At 44.0% G+C, this 24,346-nt stretch overlaps 1 protein-coding gene across 1 annotated transcript in view; it reads left to right on the forward strand.

Moving 5' to 3' along the window:
• LRRK1 (leucine rich repeat kinase 1) overlaps positions 1-24,346 on the forward strand; it is a 103,340-nt gene that overhangs the window by 43,784 nt on the left and 35,210 nt on the right. The window contains exons 6-16 of the mRNA XM_065412226.1: positions 1,410-1,636; positions 2,016-2,143; positions 2,427-2,590; positions 3,415-3,552; positions 8,532-8,644; positions 9,895-9,974; positions 15,158-15,287; positions 16,047-16,159; positions 17,141-17,355; positions 20,499-20,663; positions 21,634-21,806. Coding sequence (XP_065268298.1) covers positions 1,410-1,636; positions 2,016-2,143; positions 2,427-2,590; positions 3,415-3,552; positions 8,532-8,644; positions 9,895-9,974; positions 15,158-15,287; positions 16,047-16,159; positions 17,141-17,355; positions 20,499-20,663; positions 21,634-21,806 — 1,646 coding nt within the window. The remainder of the gene's footprint in view (positions 1-1,409; positions 1,637-2,015; positions 2,144-2,426; positions 2,591-3,414; positions 3,553-8,531; positions 8,645-9,894; positions 9,975-15,157; positions 15,288-16,046; positions 16,160-17,140; positions 17,356-20,498; positions 20,664-21,633; positions 21,807-24,346) is intronic.

Consider the following 24,346-nt stretch of genomic DNA (forward strand, 5'->3'; position numbering starts at 1 on the left):
GGACCAGCAGCCCGGAGCCCCTGGACTTCCAAGAACTAAGCAGATCAAAGCAAGCATCTCTATCACACTGAGGAGATTTAAACGTCAAGACTCCTTATAAGAAATGGAAAGGGAGGTGGATATTTTTTGCTATTTTTAAAATTAAATAGGCAGCTAGTGTTGTTTTTAAAATTATTATGAAGAACAAGTTTAAGCTTTGTTGTAACGTATGTTGTTTACCTGAACTGCTCACGACCTGAATGCTTGTGTAAGAGGAACTCTTTGAGTTGGCTTCTTAGATACCTTCATGCTGTTTCACATCTGATACTTCTTGATGAACATAGGAGCCTTGTCTTATAACAGGCTTATTCAAAGTGATACAAGCTACAAAAGTGAGATCTTGGAAGAGTGTTGCCGTTTTCATAATGTAATAAAAATAGTGTAATGATAAATAATAATTAATAATAGTGTGTAATAAGCATGTCATAAAAACAAATTTTATATTTCCAAGATCACTGCTTTTATAATTTATACTCAGGTAAAAGAGAAAATCCCTGGAAATACTCATTTTTAGGAGGGGGTTCGCGAGACTTGACATTTTGGTGAAAGGGGTTCACAGGTTGTTAAAGTTTGGGAACCACTGCACTAGTGTAATTTACCGTAGTTTGACCACACTGGTTGAAGGCCTTTTTTTACCCAAGTGCAGCATATCTACCCTATGGGCTTGCACTGACTCCTTTCCACAAGCTCTTAGGCAGCACTCCTTGAGTGTTTCACACTCTCTGCCCCACATCTCAGATGTGGAGGCCATCCTGCACCTGCTTCACATGCACAACTCTAAACTAGTCCTTGTAAGAGTGTCACGTGGAGGAAATCTAGCCTGTACATCCAGAGGCGCAAGGATCCCCCTGGTGAAGGACCCAGTATAGCGTCAAGACACAAACGAGGAAAGAGGTGAAGGACATGGGATTTAAGAAGGACTTGCAGTATGTATCCATGTCTAGGTTCTCAGGCTGTGTCCATCACTGAGGCATCTGAGTGCCTCCTGGATGGCACAGTGCTCCGCTCCCTGCACAGTATGGGATGGGGCAGGGTTTGAGGATCTACCCTGCCTCCACCAGAGAAGAGTGTGTAGGTTTCATGGAAGACCACTTCACCCTCAGTGGAGCAGCTCTGTAGCTATCCCACTGCTTAGGCTGGGCACTGGGTCGTTGGATGGAGCCCATGGAGCAGCTTCAGGGCCAGGGCCTCTGACATCAATGTATTATTTCATAGCTGGGTCTTCTGAGTTCCTAGAAGCTAGTTGCATGGAAAGTGAAGCACTTACAGCTCACTTGATGATTTGTCAGTATCGTAACAGGCCCTGGCGTATTACCATAAGGCGAGCGAGTCATATTAAAATTGCATTTTGTTCTTTCTTTGGCATACAGGCACTGTCTGTGGGTTGGTCAAATCTCAAGCTGCCTTGGGTGGATCTGGACTGGCTGATTGATATCTCATGTCAGATAACTGAGCTCGATCTGTCTGCCAACTGCCTGGCCTCCCTCCCATCCGTGATTCCATGGGGACTGATAAACCTCAGGAAACTGAACCTATCTGACAACCAGCTGACCGAACTGCCCAGCGTCCAGTCATCCGATGAAATTATATGCACAAGGTGTGTGTGCTGTATTCTTAAATCAAAGGATAGCAAGTGCAAAGAGCTGCTTCAGATCAATCAGTTGTGTATGTGTGAAAGGTTCATTTGTTCTCTTCAGGTTTCAGTCTATGTCCCTTGGGTAGATGAAGAGCTTCTTGGTTTTATCTTTTCACTACGAAGACTCAGTTCTGCTCCATACTTTATAATACAGTTATTTCCAAGTTAATTATCAGGATGGTCATGTTTTAAAGTGTGGCTTTTGTCATGGCTTGTGAGAACATGTCATACCTCTGCCCAAGGGGAGCTAAAAATATGATAAAATAGATGTGTTTATACAACACTACTCAATGCTCATGCTTTTATTTATGCTTTGTTGGATGTTTTTCCACACTTGCAGGTTACTTGAGGTGGATGTGTCCATCAACAGGCTCTGTATTCTCCCTTCTGGATTCCTACATCTCACAAAACTTCAAAAACTCATCGCCACCAAAAATTATCTGGAAAAGTTATTTGATGAGGAAAGTGGTATGTTAGCTCCAGTGATCAGTGTTACCCTTACACTTTCCACTCCCAGGCCTGATCTTGCCAGGGGCACCCAAGCTTCCTTTGACCCCTAACCCACCAAAGCCAATGGTGGTTGGGTGCTTAGCACAGCTATGGGGTCTTCATCCAAAGCACATTGAAGTCAATAATCTTTCTACTGACGTCACTGGGATTTGGCTCACACCCACGAAGTACTGAGAACCATGCAAGATTAGACCCCGAGTGACAGCCCTTCACTAAGTTTGTGATGTTTTGTATTTTCTAGCAACTAATTGGATTGGATTAAGGAAACTGCAAGAACTTGATGTCTCTGACAACAGATTGGTGGATCTCCCCACACTGTTCCTTTACTGCTTCAAATCCCTAACCATCCTCAATGTTTCCAGAAACAACCTGAAGGTGTTTCCAGACCCCTGGGCCTGCCCCTTGGTAGGTCAAACTGCTCTGCTGGGAGCAAAAGACTGAGGAAAGCTTTCCACTCACAGGACAGTGCAAAGAAATGGGATGTGATACATTAAGACTCTATCCAGCTTCTTAGGCTGAAAAGCTGGTCTCCCAGTGCAGTGGTGATACCAGGGTGATTTTATCTTTTGGATTTTCAGGGTGGGTTTTTGGAGATCCACTGCGGTTCACTCTGTTCATGTGGATATTCCCAGTAGGGTCAATGGTACCACTGCCATGGATAAAGCAAACAGCTTGGACTCTGCTTATATGAGCTGAAGGATGTACTGGGTCATGTTACAAAACTCACAGCCTTCCTTAAGATTAACTTTAATCAAGCCAGTGGATAAATTATGAGATATCAATACCCGAATATCATTGTATATTTCAGGAGGAGATAAATGTCAGTGTTTTATGGATAGTGGTAAAAAATGAGGAGTGCAAGAATGTGTTTTGTTGGTTAAATGTATATTTATGGGGAAGAGTAAGTGACAGTCTCCAAAGTAACAATTAAAATGCATATACTTAAAAATGGATTTGCCTATCAATTTAGTGTATGCTTTTGGAGTTTATTGGGGGTTGCTTGGAATTAGATTTGCAGGAATGGGATCTTAGACCAACATGTGTGCAATTCCTTGTTGTGCAGTAGTTACACTTTAAAAAAAAAAAAAAAAAAAAAAAACACCTGGGAAGGCTGCATGAATCAATTGTATTAATGTATAAAACGTGACAATTGATCAGCATGTTTCTTTAAAGATGTATGTGTCTTAGAATTTGTTATTGTCTCAGTATTTTTTTTTTCATGCTTCCAGAAATGTTGTAAAGCATCTAGAAATTCATTGGAGTCCCTCCCGGACACACTGACTGTTTTCTGGAAAAATCACCTCAGAGAAGTGGATTTTTCTGAGAACTCACTAAATGAAGTTCCACAAGGACTTTTCCAACTTGAAGTAAGTGTAAAACCCTCCTAGAGCTTTTCCAGCAGAACCTATTCAGGACAGGAACACAAAGTGCAGTGTGTATGTGATTATGAACAAGGGATTAGAGGGTCTTTGTGTGTTCAGTAGGATAATGTCCCTTTGCTCCCTATACAGAGCTGTTGTCCGGGGCTTCCATGCAATATTAAATAGCTGCCCCGTTTCCCCCGGTGGTGCGCTTTCATCATGTCCCAAATGATCCTGTGTATTGTTTGTAACGTGCTTTAGGTTCCTTTTGGGAGCTGTTTTGGTACCTGCAACTCTGTGTCTTTAGGATTGCATTTTTTTAAACCAACCTCCATTTGGTAGTTGCAAGTCAGAGTTAGACGTCCAATGTACTTAATTGCACCCACAGATAATTGAGTGCAAAATCTGGCCCAGAAAGCACTATATAAGCAGGAAGTATTATTGTTTATTGGGTCCACATTAGTGCTGTGTGAAATACCTCCTTTGATACCTGGTAGCATATGAAACAGACCTGGGTTAAGGTGAGTTACAAACTCGAAGGGCAGACCACGTTCATTGAAAGGTTCATTGTGTTTGACAAACCTTTCATGCAAATGTAGGGCCTCTTTCCACTTATAGGACAGATTCATGGTTTTGTTCCAAACTTGTTCAGAATTTGTGGTTTCGACATGAAACAAGGCAGAACTCAGCGGTTTCATCTGAGTTTCCATTTCAGATTGTGAAGCACAGGGGGCATAGTCTTGTGTGGGTTGAAATCAGGGAAAATGTTTGTGAAAGTGCCAAGATTTTCACAGCTCTACCCAGCATGGAAAATTGAGTGGTGACAGCATATGTCCATGTCTGCTTGAGTCAGTGTACTTGGACACCAAGGGAGCAGTTGTAGCAGGAAAAGCATCTGATAGGAAGGTGTAAGATAAACCACATTTAAGAGAAGCCATCCTGATCAGCCCTGATTTCACTTGAAATCCCCATAAAGTTAGTGGGAGAACAATGTCACTGAGAATAATTCTGCACCTCCCTCCCCAATCCCACTCAGCTAGCCTGTTCCCAGTGGAATGCCCACCGGGGAAAGGAGGAGCGTGCTAGAGAGATGCCTCTGGCTTTCTCCTGCTAATAGGAACAGAGAAGATCATTTTCTTCCTGAGTTGCCTTTTCATAACATATATTTGTAATGGTTTCTGCTCATCATTTCCTCTATCCTGGCACATCTCCCGAAAGGTGAAATCTATGTGCTATTGGCTTTAACATCACTTTTACTTTACTTTACTTTAACATGTAAGATGACCAGACAGCAAATGTGAAAAATCGGGACAGGGGGTGGGGGGGGTAATAGGAGCCTATATAAGAAAAAGACCCAAAAATCGGAACTGTCCCTATAAAATCGGGACATCTGGTCACCCTAACATCACTTTTTTTCTCTGAAGATAGTAAAAATACAAATGGAAGGGATTCAGTTGACACAGCAAATGCTGGACGCTAGATGGTGCTCCAGGGTCACATTTCATCCTACACTGTAGTTTTTGTGTATGGAAGGCTGGATTTGTGCATGATGTGATAGTTCCCAGGGCAGCATGTCTAACTGTAGGGTTACCAGATAGCAACTGTGAAAAAACGGGACAGGGGGTGGGGAAGGTAATAGGAGCCAATATAAGAAAAAGTCCCAAAAAACGGGACTGTCCCTTTAAAAACGGGACAGATGGTCACCCTATCTAAATGGAGTTGGATAAATTCTCCACTGGGCTGTGTGATTTAGAAGCTGGCATACTTTGGCAGGCACTTGGGCATCCTAGGGAGCTCCAGCTCACATCTCTGTTTCTTTAGTCCTAATCAGATAACATTAAAAAGTGCCAACTCACCCAAGTTACTCAGAGCTAGACTGTGATGTGATTACATGCCTGCATAAGGGAATTGGAGGAAATAAGAACAGTAAACCTTCATCTTGGTTGTGGGGGCATTGGAGCAAATGTACTACTCACCCACTTGCACCCTCTCTAGGTTTATGAAGGTGGTGAGGGGTGGAAAATGGGCAGAACTTTGGTGCCACCCCCAGGGCCGGCTCTGGCTTTTTTGCCGCCCCAGGCAAAAAAGCCTCCGGCCGCCCCGCCCCCCCCCGTGGGGGGGGGGGGGGCGGAGCCCGGGGGCGGCGGCGAGCCCCAGCGGGGGCTCCGCTCTCCCGCCGGGGGGAGGGCAGCCGGAGCCCCGGGGCGAGGGTGGCGAGCCCCGGCGGGGGCTCGGCTCTCCCCCCCCCCCCCCCCCCGGCGGCCAGAGCGCCGGGGGCAGGGCGGTGAGAGGGCGGCGAGCCCCGGCTGGGGCTCGGCTCTCCCCCCGGCGGCCAGAGCGCAGGACGGCGAGCCCCGGCAGGGGCTTGCCGCTCTCCCCCTGGGGAGGGCGGCCAGAGTGCTGGGGGGAGGGCGGCGAGCCCGGCTGTGGCCCCGCTCTCCCCGGCGGCCTGAGCGCCGCGCCGCCCCCCTCCAGGTGCCGCCCCAAGCACCAGCTTGGTTGCCTGGTGCCTGGAGCCGGCCCTGGCCACCCCGCATGCAGGCACACGCTCATTGGCCAGCAATAAATTACTATCCCAAGCCCCTGGAGCAAGGAAGAAGTGTGTCTTAGAGGAGCATCTCTGGCATAATGCGGCTGCTGGAATGTGGTAGTTCACCCTTTGCTCAGTGCTGGGCATAAATTCAGGATCTAGTCCATGGTAAAGTATACGATTTAGATATGTCATTGTTCACATGTGGCATGAGAAGAGGAAGCTCAACTGGCTCATGTTCTATGATTCCTTGTGCAGCACAGATGTTCCTACAGGGGACATCTAGAGTCCTTGTCAGCTTTGCTGTAAAGGCCATTACCCTTTTCCAAAGAAGCTGGTACTTTTCCAAGTCATGGCTCAGCTCACTTCTCTAGTCGATCACTCTTGGAGAAAGATCAGGAACTTTTCTCTGAGGGACATATGCAAAGCAGCCCTGTCATGTTTTCCAGATCCCTTACAAGTTGACCCATGCAGCCACTGTCATAATTAAGTGACAGTCGCTTTTTCCGCTCTGTTTTAAACTATATGACAGTTCCCCTATTGTGTGTTGTGGCAGAAAAGAGAAGGAAGTTACCTACTATGGTCCATTTCTCACTCCTGACTGCGCCCCATCCCTCTGAAACTTTGCCATTGGACAGTCACGATTCAGGAAACCTGTGGTGATACCTGCAGGGAACTTGGCACAAAGTGTTGGGTGGAGACAGATTCTTCTTGTCAAACTGAGGTTAATTCCAAATGTGCAAAGATTTTGACAAAATGTGGGGGTGGGGTAAGGGGAAGGCTGTATGGTTAATTTGTTTATACTTCTCTGGAAGTCTCTGGTGTCGTTCAATTCCAGCATTTAAATTGACTCAGCATGTTCCTTCACCAATTCCCTTCCAATGGCCTCCAATATTTCACAGTTATCTATATTTGTTACTTTTCTAGCATTATGTCAAAGCTTTGGTGTGCCCCTGTCCTGTCACTGCGCATGTTACACGTTAAATACCGACCTACTCACCTGCTACGCTGGTCCCACTCAGATTTCTTATTCTTCTATTTGACCACATCACAGACAAACAGTCTCAATTGATGAGACAGTGTTATTGTGGCTTGATTAAGTACTTGCCACACCATGCCAGCACAACCTTGTAAGTGGTCTGCACCATTTACACTAAACCTTAATGGCATATGGAACATAAATGTTGTCTAAAATACCTAGGGCCAAATTCTCTGCTGGCATAACTCCATTGACTTTGGGTATAGTACATTAACTTCAGTGGAGTTATGCTAGAAAGAATTTGGCATTTCTAGGTTAAAATTCTGCTTATCTCAGATCACATCAGGAGATGTATTGACTAGGACTCGATTAAATTTTCAGTCAAAAACTGTTTTTCTATGGAAAATTGGGTCTTTGACAAAATGAATATTTTCATGGAAAACATTGACTTGCTGAAAAACCAAAAACATTTCAGTTTCAGGCCAAAACATTTTTTAATGAAAAGTTGAAATTTCTCATGGGGGAACCCCTCATCCCCAATTTTCCATCAAATGCTGACATATTTCAAGTACTATTGTCTTGTCCAGCTTTTAAAAGCACTTTATAGTGCCTTTGGGTATTGTCCTGTTGCCTTACTATTTTGAGAACATCTCTTCAATGAAAATCTACTCTTGTTTTATTAAAGGGAATGGTTTTAGCTTCCAATTTATTTGTAAAACAAAGTGGGAGAGTGGGGAGGTTTACAAAATCTGGCATAAATCAATTTTTTGTAAATGTCAATTAAATTTGTAGGAGGGAGGTTGTATTTAAACTCTGTGGTATTTGGAATTTTACCATATCTCCGTGGTGCTACTTAATGCATGAGATCAAGCAAATTAAACGTATCTATCTAGCTTCAGTCTACAATCTGAGTACAAGTAAAGAGTAAACCAATAGTATAAATGGTGAAAAGAAATGTAAATCTACTTTTAATAATCTAAACCACATGTAACAAAAATATATGCAGATTGTACTGTATAGGTAGCACACATTTTGCATTTTGGATTTATACAAGAGAACATATAGTCTGAAATATGAATTAGTAGGAGAGGGCCCACTCATATCTTAATCTACACACATATGCCACACCTATGACAAACATATGGCATAGTGTCCATATGAAACATATCTCTTATCTACATGGGACTGTTTCATTAATACCAAAGCTGACGTTTGGAATTTATAGTTGAATCTTTCAGCAAATAGGCCAGTAATTGTGTTGGGCTAAAAGCTGCATTGCTTTGTACAAGGAGATGCAGTAAATGTGTGTAAGAGAGAGTTAAGGAGGGGAATGTTTATATGCTAGGAAGCTAGTATCTTTGTTAAATAAGAAGTGCTCTCTTAGTTTTCCTGTTATTTAAGCAGCTGTACTTACCAGACCTCTTTCTGCTTGTTTAATGGATTGCTTCTTGTAAGTGCTGCCTATTCCTCTTTCAGGCACTGGTGTCACTGAAGCTTTTGGGAAATCAGTTAGTTTCGTTGCCTTCTCAAGATAAGTGGACTTGCAAGCAACTTAAATCACTGGATCTTTCTAAGAATCAGCTTGGGAAGTAAGTGTTCCTTTTAGTTTGTGTCAGAGCTAAAATTTAAACTAAAGATTAAAAATTAATAACAAAACCAATCCCTTACACGTGGTAGAAAGTGTCGATGCTTTTACAGACTCACTGGATTAATTCCCTCTATATCGTATATAGTTATCCATACAGCATGGACCACATCTTCTTTTACATCTCCAAAGTGTCTCGTACACCTGTGGCATTGAAGAAATATTACTCATAGTTTCTTTGGATATAGCACATGACATTATTTCATGAGTGAATAATTATTACTGGTAATAAAATGTAGAACATGCTTCACTCTGAGTGGTTTACCAATGCAAGTACTTATTTGTGGGGAGCATATCTTAACCATAGGCATTTTGTCTGGGCTTAATCTTTCATATTTCTGTTGGGAGTATGTGTTTTGAAAAATGTTAATAATCTTTGTTTGTTTTTAAATTAAAATGTAACAGGCCATTAGCCCATGGCCAGACTAATGACTTTGGCTATTTAGAAAAGAAAACAAAAATTAGGAGTGATATTTTTTCCATTTAGAAAACATTATAAGGATGTTTGATATGCAGACTTGCAGGTCTGTTCCCTTCTCCAGCAGTGAATGTAAGCGCATCAAGCTTCCATATACGTCATTTGGGTGCATGCCCAGCAGATTTGCTAGATTCATTATAATTTGCCCTGCCAATAGTCTGCATGGTCAGTGTCAATAAACAAGGATGTATAAATGCTTTAGAAATGTCTCAATCCATCTCCACAATAGCATTCATGGGTCATCATGTCAGAGGAGTGCTAGCTGTAATAGGAAACGGCTATTCTACAGAGTCTCTTATGCAGCTTGTTCAATTTGCTATTTGACAATCTCCTAAACCTTGATACCAGTAAAGAGAACACAAAGTCAAGTGTGCATTTCCCAAATGGAATCAACATAATGCCCCAGAGCTAGGCTAATATGTTGAATGACAGAGATGAGTCTGAACCAAAAACCTTGGGTCCAGACGGTTCTGAGTTTTGGTGGCGTTCAGAACTGCTGCTGAGCTGTGTGGCTCAGACCCCTCTTCCACATGCCTGGGGAATGAGAACCAGCAAAGGCTGTGCTCTGACATTATGAAGCCTTGCAGAGGCCCAAATCCTACACGGTGCTGAGCTCCCACAGGTTGGGCCCATAACAGTATGAGCTCATGTGAATGTCCCCCAATGTGGCTTTGTCTTTCTCAAGCATCGCTTTGTGCGTTTTGTTTCATCTGCAGGAGTGAGGAGGGGTTTAAAACAAAGCGGATTTCTTCCTTTTTTACCACAAGAAGCAGAGTGCGTGCAGGCGCGGAGGCAGGTATGGTATGTGGTGACCTCCTCTCCTGGGAAGGAGATGGTGGATTGTGCCAAGTGAATTCCAAGGGTACAGGGATCCTCTTAGAGTCTGGCAGATGAGTGGTCAGTGTAAGCACAGCTGCAGCTTTTAGTGCAGTGACATGTAAATAAGATTGGAAATGCTTTTAATGTACAAATTACTGTAGAACTGGTCTATCCCCTTTGCCCAAATGGCTAATGGATGAAACCTGCTTCTCTCACTGAACTATCAGTCCCTCTCTTTGTCCAAATTACTGAAGTGCTTGAGAAGCTAGTCACTCTAGCTAATGTGCCCTTTGGTTTACTGAGATGGGGAAACGAACCAATAATTAGGTGATCCCAAGGGCAATACAACTATGTGGCTGAACTTGCAAAATAGGTTTTGCCCTGTGCCTCTTTGATGATTGCCAAAGGTCTGGCGGGAGATTCTCTGGATTACTATCTGTGAAATCCCACAAAGATCAAAAGACCATTTGAAGATATCCACACTGATCCCTAATCTCTGTGGGATTCATTTGCTTTTCTTTTTGTTTGTTTGATTTTTTTTAGGCCACTCAGATCTTTTATGTGCTGCATTCTCCCTTGGGAGTACCTTCCTGACAGTGCATTTTACAGTGCCCCCGGGGAATTACACAGAACAGAATAAAATTTAGGTTTTGTGGTGACAGTTAACATTGCCCTAGACATCCTGATGAGAATAGTCCACTAGCCATATAGTCTCACCTCACTGCACTATGAATGAATCCCTCTATTTTCCCCCTTCCTTCATGGGTCATGGACAGAGCAGAAGCATTACCCTCACACACTCATGACCCTTGCAAATCTGCATTAAGACAAAGACTATAATAAAATCTCATGCTTCAAGGCTTTAGCTGGTCAGCTACAGAGATCAGGAAGGAGTTTTTCCCCTGGGGCACCACTGGCCAGATATATTCTGGGAGTAGTTTTGCCACAGCTGGAGACAGGACACCTGACAGATGGCTCTGAGGTCACAGAGAGAATCCTCTTCCTAGATGCCTGGCTGCTGGGTCTTGCTCACATGCTCAGGGACAAACTGATCTCTAGATTTGGGGACAGGAGGGAATATCCCGCCAGGTCAGATTTGCAGGGATCTTGAGGGTTTTTTGCTTTCCTCTGCAGCATGGATCACCTACTGAGATCATCCAGGCACACCTCACCTAATCAATACCCAGCCATTGCAGGGGTCTCAGGCATTGGAAAACATAATCCCAATTATACATATAAATTAGCTGTTACCACTCAAGAAAGAGATCTTGGAGTCATTATGGATAGTTCTCTGAAAACATCCACTCAGTGTGCAGCGGCAGTCAAAAAAGCGAACAGAATGTTGGGAATCATTAAGAAAGGGATAGATAATAAGACAGAAAATATCATATTGCCTCTGTATAAATCCATGGTATGCCCACATATTGAATACTGTGTGCAGATGTGGTCGCCCCATCTCAAAAAATATATATTGGAATTGTAAAGGGTTCAGAAAAGGGCAACAAAAATGATTAGGAGTATGGAATGGCTTCTGTATAAGAAGAGATTAATAAGGCTGAGACTTTTCAGCTTGGGAAAGAGACGACTAAGGGGGGATATGATTGAGGTCTATAAAATCATGACTGGGGTAGAGAAAGTAAATAAGGAAGTGCTATTTACTCCTTCTCATAATACAAGTACTAGGGGTCACCAAATGAAATTAATAGGCAGCAGGTTTAAAACAAACAAAAGGAAGTATTTCTTCACACAACGCACAGTCAACCTGTGGAACTCTTTGCCAGAGGATGTTGTGAAGGCCAAGACTATAACAGGGTTCAAAAAAGAACTGGATAAGTTAATGGAGAGTAGGTACATCAATGGCTATTAGCCAGGATGGGCAGGGATGGTGTCCCTAGCCTCTGTTTGCCAGAAGCTGGGAATGGGCCATAGGGGATGGATCACTTGATTCCCTGTTCTGTTCATTCCCTCTGGGGCACCTGGCATTGGCCACTGTCGGAAGACAAGATACTGGGCTAGAGGGACCTTTTGGTCTGACCCAGTACGGCCGTTCTTATGATTTCTCTTGTTCTCTGCCTGAGGCACACAAGAGTCACGAGGACTGAAATGCTTTGTTCTAACCCAAGTTATTGGGCTCAATACAGGCTTAACTGGGTGAAATTTAATGGCCTGTGATACACAGGAGGTCAGACTGGAGGATCTAATGGTTCTTTCTGGCCTTAAATTCTATGGAACCATGAAACTTGCAAAATTTCCTCTCGGAGGAGGTAGGAACTGCTGTCCAGCAAGTAATGTGTGTGTTCATATGAAGAAAAGAAATCTCTGTTGTGCATAAGATTTTCTTTAACTAGTTACAAATGAAAAGAGAAATAGCAGGGTTTACCTCGAAAGATAAATGCTGTGACATCAATCCCAAGTGTAGAACATGTGGGAATATGACCCTGAACCTTTGTTCTAAAGAGTTTGTCAGCATCAGGGGCATCATATCCATTCTGTAAAGCTATTACAACAGCTGGGTCAGGGGGTGAATGGAGGACTAACCCCAGGGATCCTTTGAGCCAAAGATTTGTCCTGGCCTTACTACCAATCCCACCCCCCACAAATCCTCCTGCTAGTCCAGTTAATGCCCATCTTCTGTGCCCACTGCTGTGGAGTAATGCGAGAAGGAGAGAGAAAATGAGAGATGAAGGCACTTGTGTCAGGTCATGGAGCAAGGGGATAAGAGAGGTGCATTTGTCAGTCTGGGCTAGGTGATGTCAATCCAGCAATCAGCTGCAAATGGGGAAGGGCCTCAGCAAAAAGGATTGGTGTGCGTTACATTGAAATAAGAAACATGAATGTTATAGCAAGACGATGCCCGCTTCAGAGGGCCAGATCTTCAGCCCTGCCATAGCTCCTTTGTGCTGCTCTGGTCGTGCAAAGGGACGTAAAGCCGGTTTAACCAGCTCCCTGGGGATTCCTTGTGCAATGAGAATCCCCAAGCAATGCAGAGCCAGCAATGCAGAGCCAGCCCAGTCTTCATAACAACCCCTTCCCCCAGAAAAGGGGGTGGGGCCTAGTGAAAGGGGGTGGGACCTGAACGCCACTGCTCTCTGACAATCCCTAGCTAGAATGTCCCCTTTAATAACGTGGGTATCGGGGTGTGACTAAACTTGGGCCAGGGGCCAAACCAGCTCCCTGGCTGGCGCCAGGATTGGACAGCCACAAAGATGGAGTAAAATCACTTTTGTCTCCCAACTTCTCCTCCTGTCCCAAGTGCAGCTTGGTGAGACCAGAGGACGTGACCAGGAGTTTAAAGGACATTTAGTGAAGACAGGAGTCAGAATGCATCAGTTTCGTACAAAAAGCACCCTATATTTAATATAATCTTACCAAGTAAACTGTTTACTTATGTCTAGGAAATTATTTACAGAGGATGATTTAGGGATACTCCGTACACTAGGCTGATAAAACTCAGAATAAACTTCTTGCATATGCATGTGGTTGCATTTGTGTAGTTTACCCATCCAAAAATATTTTTAGGATGGGAATTATTTTAACAGCAAATCCAGACCCAAGCCAGAAAAGTCATACATAATTCATGAATAAATAATTACAATTCATAAACCCCTCGAGCCTGGTTCTAACATAGCACACTCTTTTCTATCTAGGGTTAGGAAATGAATTGGGAGCATTGCTGCTATTTTTGGTAGTTACTCCTGTGTGTCCGCGATGGACTGAATCTGTCTCTCTATATAACTAGATTGGTTCCATTCATCCATACAGAAGAGGAGCAATAAACACTAAAAAGATTAAATTCATAATGAGTCAAAAAATGAGTGAACTGAACCCAGGAGTGTTTGAGGAGTGTTCATCCTCAAATTTAAAGACGTTAATTTTCCTTGTGATTCACTTTACTGGTACTTTCCTCAAGTTCATTTTCACTGTGGCAATGCACAGTTGATGATCACTGCCTAAAAATGCCCTTCTGTATACTTGGATGTCTTGAGGTGACGATCAGAACTTTATTCATATGATTTTTGCCATCAGGTGAGAACCACGTTGTTTTATGGTGGTGTATGATGGAGTATCCCTCTAACAATAAGATGGTTCAGTTGACATAATTCAAGAAAGTGTTCACTGTTAAGTGAGCCGGTTTCACCTATGCCCATTATGTCTGTCATGTCATGATTGTCTCTCCCCCCCACAGCATTTATATCACCCAAAACAATGAAAATATCATCATGTGGGACTTGCTGATGAGGTTCTGCAGAATGTTATAAAAAGTATCCTTATCATCATCATTGTATTCTCTTGTTGGGGCGTAGCATTGAATGATGGTCATTTTCATACAGCGTGTCTGAAATCTTGCTTCTATCATTCTGTCATTCTCTGGTTGCCAGTCTTGTGCAGCATCATTCCAGAACAATGCAGCTTCTTCTGTGCCTCCATCTGGGGCCCTTGAGTAAATTTTAGCTTTATTGTTGCCTGTCGTAAGGGCCTACATTGTCTCATCTGCCCACTGTAGTCACTGGCAGATCCTGCTGCTCGCTGGCTCCCCCCTCTGTGCAGGGTTAATTGCGTAAATTGACCGGATTCTCTGCTCACCCTGAACTCTTGCTGAGTTATTCACATGTAGTTATCAGACAGTATTGTGGCCAAATTTTGGCTGCTCTTGTGAGAATGCAGGGAACAAACTTCCCAGTGCTTGTGCTCTTTGCGTGCAAGCTATGGGGCTGGATTGGGCATGGATGTCATTGCTTGGACCGTGATGCATCTCAGAGGAGACGCTGCCCAACCACAAGGGAACACATGCTGCTCCACCAAAAAAGAAAAATTAAATGTTCTTCTAGACACATTCCCATCAGTGACTGTGGAGACATTCTGTCTGCCTAAGTGCTCCACAGGTAGAACATCTCTGTTCACTGCTGGGGATTTGCACCTCCACACAAGGGCAAAATCCAACAACGCTGTGATTGTAAAAGCCATAATCTGGGCCTGGATGCTTTATTACCATTGTTTCTGTTGGTGGTCACTTGCTTTGCATGCATTGCTTCATGGTAACTAATTCAGTTACCTAATGACCTTACTGAAATGTTAAGACCAAGGGTTACTGGTCTAGAGCCTTGTGGCATATTATGTTTGCTTTCATCTCAGCATTTATTTTCTCTCGTGTTGTTTCAGGTCCCTTCTTGGAGTTTCCGGCATTCCTGAATGACTCTCTGGAAGTCCTTTATCTAAATGACAATCAGCTAGACACCGTCCCACAATCCATTTGCCTTCTGAAAGGTCTAACAGAGCTTTATTTAGGGAAGTAAGTACATGCCATGAAAAGCCACATTATTACTCTGCTGCTTTGACGATCAAACTTCTCTCTTAGGCTACATCTACACTACAAGCCGGGGATGTGATTCCCAGCTCCGTTAGATAGACTCATGCTAGCTCTCATTGAGCTAGCAGGCTACAAATACTAGTGTAGACGTGGTAACTCGGGCAACAGCAAGCAGCCGCATGGGTTAGCCACCCCCAAGTACAACCCCACCCAGACCCAGACCCAGACCCTGCTCAAGCCCAATCTCCAAATGTAGACATAGCCTTAGAGTCGAGGGGATGAACACATGTAAAGTCAGAGGGAGTTGAAGGCACTCAGCACCTCATAGGATTGGGCCCATAGATTTTTATAATTAAATTGGAGATTTTAACCTTTAAACTCTAGAGCAAGGACAGTGGTTCTAATGGGCTGAGCAGAGAACTGGATGCTGCTGGCCTGAACGCTAATCCTGACTCTCCACTGTCTCCTTCTGTAGCCTTGAGCCTTAACCATTCTGCCCAAGCTTTCTCATCTATAAACTGGAGATGATAATACGTACCTGCCTCACAGGATTAATTTAAATTTTACAAAGCACTTTGAAGATGGAAAGCGCTATGGAAGTGCTGAGTATTCTTATGAAAATGTTAATGGAAGAGAGAGGCAGATCTTTGTGAAGACAGAATTGTGTAATATGGGAGCCCATAACAGTAGCTACGTACTTACAAAGCCTGGTTGTTGGTAGATTTATTTATTTTCCAACAGTAATCCTGGTCTCCGAGAGCTCCCTCCAGAGCTTGGACAGCTGGCTAATCTTTGGCAGCTGGATATTGAGGAACTAAATATCAGCAACATTCCTGCAGAGATCATAAAAGAGGGTAAGTCTGTATTCTACACCTATTTTAATAAATTCATCTCTTTAAACAGATCATCAGAATCACTTTTTTTTTTTTAATCGTCTTGAACAGGAAAGAACTGTATCTGCATAGGGAATGTTAAAAGGAATTGCATAGGGAACTTCCCACACAGTGCAAAGTCAACCCCAGGACACAACAGGGGAGGGGTCCAGGCCCTTCCTTGGCCATGGATGCTACCACACAGTGTCTTCCGGTCTCTCCAGTGGAAGGGGAGGGGACATGGGGAGAGGTCCCAGTTTCTCTGAGGAGAGGGATGGGGAGGTAGGAAGAGATCTAGGCTGGTTCCGATTTCTTGCGAAACACCAACCATTGGTTCATTTACGAAAGATTTTTATGTCAGAAGAATGACCTGTAAATGCAACCTTTTGTTGGCAATATATTATGCCAGAGAACTTTTGTGGTGGATTTTATAGGATTGTAAATAGTTTATAATATTTTGACAGCCCTTCTCAAGTATTTTGCAGTAATGGCCCAAAACACTGCAGAGTAACATTATTGTGTAAGCTGTCATGTTTTGGACCAATTATAACAGCATAGTCTTTTATTTTAAAAAAACTATTTTTTCTTAAATAAAGTGCTGTGGTCTAAACCTAGTTTTAAGTAGAAACATGAACGTATAAGAATGTACTGAGTATATGCCAATGCTGTATTAGTGTTTTATATTTCCTTTGAGCTTTTGAAGAGTGAAAACGAAAGTATTTTTTTTTTCTCTTTACACTGACTCACTGTAGCCTCTTGCTGTGTTGACCTTTTGGTGGGATCAGGTCTGTCCATTAGGAATTTCGTTCCTTTTGTTTATTCTCTGAGCCCTTTCGATCAACAGAGAAACTGCAGTGAAAATACTTATACTACTGGCATGCCTGCTGCACTAGATTTTAAATGGCCCTGCGGCACTTTTTCACATTGCTAACCACAGGATATGTCCACCCTTTTTTCCAATAGGCCCTAAAACAATATTAGCATACTTGCGGGCACAGCTGCGCAAAGCAGAGAAATGCAAGCTGATGAAGATGATTATTGTCGGTCCTCCACGGCAGGGAAAGTCAACACTAATAGAGATCTTGCAGACAGGGAAAGCGCCACAGATGATGCACAGTGACGCCACCATACGGACAACAAAATGGGAGCTTCAGAAACCAGCTGGACTCAAAGCCAAGGTGAATAATGGTCAGAGATACTTCGCTAGTGTAGAATGGTTTGGAGCAGGAAGGATCTCCAGTGGGTCATGTAATCTGGCCCTTAAAACAGTGCTAGACTGACTTCATTATCCCTAAACCAGACCTTGTAGATGGTGTTAATTTACTCTTGTGACTCACCATTCCCTTTGGCAGCTTGCTTCATTGTCCAGTTGTCTACATTCCTACACTGTAGTTAAAATGTTTTTCTTAGTACAGCCTAAAGCTTTCTTCTAGTTCGCTCTTTGCTTAGTGGTCTCTGCCCTCTTTAAAACATCCTTTATTCAGTGCTTAATTTGTAATGAAAGACATGGCAGGGCACAAGCAATTTTTTACATTCATAACTGATGCAGGAAGCCCGGAGGTGCCGGGGCTATGAACTGCCACGCCTAGAGGTGCCGGGGCTCAGCTCTGGCAAGCCCTGGCACAAATTAAGCACTGCCTGTGTTTATCACTAGTCACTTCTCACATCTTCCCTTTCTACTAAACATGCCCAGTTCTGACAACCCTTCATCATTTTTTTCTGGGCACTAAGGTCCAGATCCACAAAGGTATGTGGGCTCCTAACTCCCCTTGAAATCAAGTGAATCTAAGGAGAGTCATCTAACTGCCTTTGATTTCAATGGGCATTAGGAACTTAAACCATGTAGGCACTTTTGAAAATCCCATTAGGTGCCTGTCTGCATCTTAGGTAGCTGGTTACCTTTAAAAATCTGACTCAAGGAACTGATTGAAATCAATGGCCTATTTGCCAGCTTCCAAGTGGAAAATAAGGATTTGGAAGAGAAATGAGTGGTCATAGACATAAGATACTGCTTTCCTAGGTAATGCATTGACGAGAATGTACACTCTTGAGCAGAGAGAGCATGGTGAAACCAAATACTGCTTATAACCAGTGGCTGTAGCACCACTTTCAGGACTGCAGCAGAACAACTGTGTTCAAATCTTCAGCTGGCCAAGAGCTTTTTTCCCTAAACTGTTTGTTTCAAGACACTGATCCCTCCCCATTTTTGGCAAACCATATGCCATTTTTTAAATAGATGCTTACCATATGAAAGATTAAATCAGGCTCTGTGAGGCAAGCTCCTGTGGCGAAAAGGGGGAACAGTTTAAAAAGAAAATTTCCAATAGAAAACAGATGCTGCAAAACATTTTTTAGATTGGTGGAAAAGGGAAAGACATTTCTGCCAGTCCTTATGATAAAACCCTATAGAGTTTAATTGGGATGAGACCAGTAGGATCCTATAGAAACATAACAGAATTTACTGTACAATCCTATGGAATTTAATGGAGAACGATCTTTTATGGGCTAGTTGAACTAACTTATAGAATTGTAAGGCAGGGATGAATTCTGTAGGGTTCAAATCAGCTATAGAAATGTAAACGTTTTCTATTTGGTCCCATGGAACTTTTCCTTAAGGCTAGGGTGTTTCTTTTCCATTCTTTCTAAGTTGGGTGCAGTGAGTCACAGCCCAGTGAAAGAACATGGTGATGTTTGTATGTTGAACAGAGAGCCGTGGAGATACAAATCTTTCAAGCATTAGCATCCGTGGAGCACCATTCAATTAACCAAGCTATCTCCTGCATTTCTGCAGAATGGAGCCTGCAGACAACACTTCACTGATCAGGAAAATCCAGTTTGAGGTCTTAGGCCTTTAAAGTGGAATTTAATATTCTGACAAAGTTATTGACTGATCTGCAAAGGACTAGAATCCTGTAAACAATGGGTCTGGTTCTTACCTCACTTACAATGGTGTGACTCTGTTATTTTGAGTGGAATCATTCTTGATTTACACCAATATGAGGTCAGTATCAGGCCCTGTGTAGCCATAAGACTCTGCCCTTACTAACACTGAATTCCACCACAGGACAGTAGAAATGAGCCTTCTCCTTCAGATGCATCACAGGGGGCGGGAACACAGGGCTGTTCTCGGGCTCCCACACCCTGGCCCGGTGGAGGGGCCCAGACTCCCTGGCCCGGCTCTGGCTTCTGCCTTGGATGGGGCTTCAGGGGGAAGAGGAGCGGCAGATGTGGGCCACAGAGGGGGTGGGGCCTCAGGAGCCCCCCACTTTTAGGAAGAATCCATCGCCCCGGCGTGTATGGATAAATACACAAAAGATACTGAGATACTACACTGATGGGGGTTTATAAGCACCATAGATAGAACCCAAGCTGTAGGGGGCAGAGTCATATCCAGTACTTTAAAACTTCCTATCAAATTCACAGGAGTCTGGATTTGAGAGTGCTCTTTTGGCCCACCTCTGGCATTACACTGCATCTGGCATCAGGGTTTCTAATGACATCCAGCAGGTGTTAATCAGTGGCATGAGAAGCTTTGAACGCCAAAGTATCTAGACAGATCCTGCCCTTATTCAAGGTAAACTCAGCCTTGATGGGAATCGGGACTAAGGGTACGTCTACATTTCGAGCTGGAGGTGTATTCACACCAGCTCAAGGAGACATACCTGTGCTAGCTCTGATCAAGCTAGCGTGCTAAAAATAGAAATGTAGCAGCAGTGATAGGAGGGGCTTGTCGCCCAAGTATGTGCCTAGCATCTTGGACAGGATTGTACTCAAGGCAGCTAGGCCCTGCTACTGCTTGTGCTGCTGCAGCTGCTCTGTTTTTGGCTCAGTAGCTCGACCAGGGTTTTCCCCTCCAGCTCAAGGTGTAGACATACCGTCTGCAGAATGAAAATGGTTTCTGCAGGGGGCTTCCCTCTACCCCAGCTCTCTATGATGCACTTTTGGCTAACTAGCTTTAGCAAGTCTATCAAATATGCCACAATCAAGTATGGAAACAGTTCTTATTCCTGAGCCAGTGAATTACATGGCTCAGAATCAGTCTTTTGTTTGTGCTGGAGCATTAGCTGGAGACTTACCAGTATCAACGGTGCCACTATAGTCTTAGCAGCAGGTGATTAGTTCTGATTTCCTGCGTGGAAGTGGCAGCCACATTTAATAATTGCTTGTGGATTTTGATTTCCTTGAGGCACAATTGCAACATCGATACCATTCTAATGTCATACATTATGCAGACACCCAGGCCTCGGTTTAGACTTCAGCTGTTATCGCCCCATGACTTACTGTAGCTGTTTTATTTGACCACTTCTCTTTGTCTAAGTAGATTGATTCAGTGGAATTCAATGTCTGGGATATTGGGGGCCCAGCAAGCATGTCGACAGTCAATCAGTGTTTCTTCACGGACAAAGCATTGTATGTAGTTGTATGGAACTTGGCACTAGGGGAAGAAGCTGTTGCAAACCTTCAGTTCTGGTTGCTGAACATTGAGGTAAGAAGTCACTTTGGGTTGTGGGATTTTTTTAGTAACATTTCTGTCCGTCAGTGGGGATGTTTTACACTCATTTAGAACCTCTCTTATAAGCTCAGCTATCTGTGAATGTTATGTTGTTCTTGGGATATAAATTGCCATTGTACCATAGATAGGTCACTACACTTAATGGTTTAAATTCATCACCTATGCACATCAGAGAGTGAAACAAAAGCTGATTTGTAAATTCAGACTAAGCCAAAGCTGCAAATACTCATTAGTGCCTAGTCAGTTTGGGTTGAGGGGATTTCTAAGCAGTTTCTATCTTGTGCTGGTTAGTCGCATTTATTCTAGTCTTCTGGCCCAGAGATGTTCTGTTTTAACATTTTTTAGTGCAGATATGTAGGTCTCCAGTGCTCTCTATGGCTGAATTCCATTCCAATGCATAAAGATAGGGCTGAGATTCAGTGTTCAGTGGTGTTTGGATCTGGAGATTGAGTTAATACCATAACAGAGAGTCTGGTTACACTGGAACCATGGGGTGTGACTGTAGCTTTTGTAGACATTTCCAAGTTCGCTTTAATCGAGCTAGTTCGGGTACCAGAGCAGTGAAACTGTTGTGGCATGCACATAATTACCCAGAATTCCTGGGGGCTTCTAAAGCCTGTGCTGAAGAATGTACTGTTGCAGCTTCACTGCTCTGATACCTGAGCTAGCTAGAGAAAAGGCAGCTCTGGTATTTCTGCTTGGCAGCAGAGACCCATAAGTGTAGTGTGGGCGTACCCTGAGAATGGGGCTAGCAACACAGTTTGGTTCTAGATCTGAATTTCCCCAAAGTTGTTTGGATCCAGGTTAGGTTCAGACTTTCTCCACTTAAGTCTAAGCGATCCCATTGAGTTTGGTGAAATGTATTCCTTGACATCTGATCACTTGTCAGTTCCGTACAGTACGTAGTCTGGGTGCAAATCAGGGTCCATTTTTTTCCTTTCAGGCCAAAGCCCCGAATTCTGTCGTGTTAGTGGTAGGAACACACCTTGACCTTATTGAAACTAAATTTCGCGTTGAGAGGATAGCAACTCTTAGAGCATATGTCCTGGCTCTTTGTCGCTCTCCTTCTGGATCAAGAGCTACTGGCTTTCCAGATATCACATTCAAGCACTTACAGTAAGTACAATATCCCTTATATCGCTGTGTCTCAACCAATGGGTTATACTTTATGGCCCCTAAATGTAAGTAGCTTTTGTAAATGTTTTGTTTCCTTGCCAACAATAGATCTAAAAACTCATTAGCTTTGTACTTCATTTGTATTTTGGATTTTTTCTGGTATAATTGAAGAGAGAAGTATGGCATGCTATAGTGGTCTCAACATGGGTCTCAGAGGCAGGAACTGAGTTTTAATCACAGCTGTGACCTTGGGCAAATCACTTACACTGCCTTCATTGCCCCTCATTTTCCCTCTAAGTAAAATAAGGATAAAGTTTATTAACTAATTCACAGGGGAGTTGTATCCATTGAGTGATTAATGTTGCAAACACTTTAAAGATAAAGATGGCAACTGTTCTATAAGATCTAAGCATTATTACTGCCAATTAGCAATAGATTGATGGGATTTGTAATATTTGCAAGATAAATGCCTTTATAACTTTACAACACTATTATTACATATTAGTTGCATTCTCGTAGCAACTAGGATTCCTGGTCCTGGACCAGGACCCCATTGTGCTAGGTGCTGTACAAACCCAGAACAAAAAGCTGGCTCCTGCCCCAAAGGGCTTACAGTCTACATCATTTCTTATTTTAGAAAGGCCAAAGAGTCATCGACTGCTCATATATAATCAGGTCATGGAGTTCAACCCAGCTCTCTCACGTCTGCCTGGTGGGAGAGTGCACTTGAGGAACACAGAATCCTTGGGCAGGGAAATTGAATAGATGACTTACATTTCCCAGGGTCCGAGCACTGTGCAATTCCTGAGCACTGTGCTGATACAGTAGCAACTTGTCACTGACCCCTAACAGCTGGAAATTCCTGATATCTCTGGTGGAAACAGTTGACTAGGCCCAGTAGCTGATGTTAAATTCCCATAGCTGGGAAATGGGGTACGCTGCTGCACCAGCTGCTCACACACTGTCAGTGTGAAGAGCTCTGCTGTGACATTCTGCATCTGGTAAACAGACACTGCATTGAGCTTCCCAGCCTCCTGTATCCGCCCTAAAGTCAGGAAAACCACCTGATGCTTGGTGTATGGCCTAGCTCCCACCCAGGCAGAGTGTTCTCACTCTCAATCAGAGCGGCTCCTGTTATCAGCGTGCAATAGGCATTGTATTTCCTACCTGCACTAAAACTAGGTCCAGGACACACACTTGTGAGTCCAGCTTTTACCTGGGCCTACCCTGCATACGGTGCTGGCTGCGCTAGCAGCATATCACTGAATTTAATGGTGCTGCACTTTACCATGGTACCATCATTTCCTACTCACTCTCATTACAGCCACTCTCTTGCCACCGTAAAGCAGCCCGCCCGGACCTCTCTCTCTAAAGGGAACTCCCTTCACCCTGACCCTGAACTCTAATTAATATTCTTGCTCAAACTCTCCCCAGCACAGTCTGCTCTCAGCTCCTGTCAGCCTCCAGACTCCTGACCAGCTTTCCTCATTCATTTCCTCTCAGCTGGAGACACTACGACCACTTCCTTCCCGCTACCCCCACCCCAACCCCAAACAATTTCTTTCATTCACCATCATTCACCTGGAGCTGGCAGGAACATGGCTCCCCAGAGCACTACTCAGGGACAGCCAGAGTAGTTGCAGAATGCCTTTGTGCGGGTGAGACAAAAGCACTCTTATCGGCCATTCATTCAGCTCCCGGCTGTGTGAGCGCATACTTCCCCCCCATCCCCCTGCCCCCCACCACTCAATGGCCAGGGTTTAAAATACAGGATACTCCTTTAAAACAAATTTCTTCCCCTTCCCTCCCTCCCTCCCCACCACGTGTGGAATCGGTAAGAAAGAGTCTTTATGGGGAGAAGCAGAAGAGGAGTGTTCCTGTGCAGCAAACAAGGAGGCCAGGAATAGCATGATATGGAGACAGGCATTTCCTAGCTGTAAGAGAATGGAGAAGGCCGGCTTGTAGGGACTCAGCATAAAGGAGGTCCAACCAGCTAGCTGCATTTTGTGCAGGACCTAGGGTGGGGGAAAGGCAGCTGTGAGCCACCATTCTGCCTCCCTGAACCTGAGGCTGGCCGAACCAGTTGGACAAGAACGGTCGCCTATGGACTGCTGACATCTCCTACTCCCGGCTCATCCCAGAGCATTGCCTATGCAGGGCGAGGAGAGTGGATGATAGAGAGCTGGATACATTGGCTTTGTACCACCGTCGCATTCCCCCGAGGGAGGGAGCTCTGTGTCCCTGAACAATGCACAGCACATGGCACTGGGAGGGCCAGGATCTGGACCAAAGTGTCTTTTTCTCACATTTCTTGGTATTTTTTCCCAAAGCCACGGACCCTCATTGAGAGCACCCTGCCGCCTCCCCACCCCATTTATTCCAGCACCGGAAATTAGAAGTTCCAAATAACAGCTAAAGACATAGTGACATTAAGGGTCCGTCTACACTGTAATTAAACATCTGCAGCTGGCCCGTGTCAACTGACTTGCGCTTGGGCTGTGGGGCTGTAAAATTGCTGTGTAGAAGTTCAGGTTTGGGCT

The sequence above is a fragment of the Emys orbicularis genome, chromosome 10 (assembly GCF_028017835.1).
Source record: "Emys orbicularis isolate rEmyOrb1 chromosome 10, rEmyOrb1.hap1, whole genome shotgun sequence".
Taxonomy (NCBI): domain Eukaryota; kingdom Metazoa; phylum Chordata; order Testudines; family Emydidae; genus Emys; species Emys orbicularis.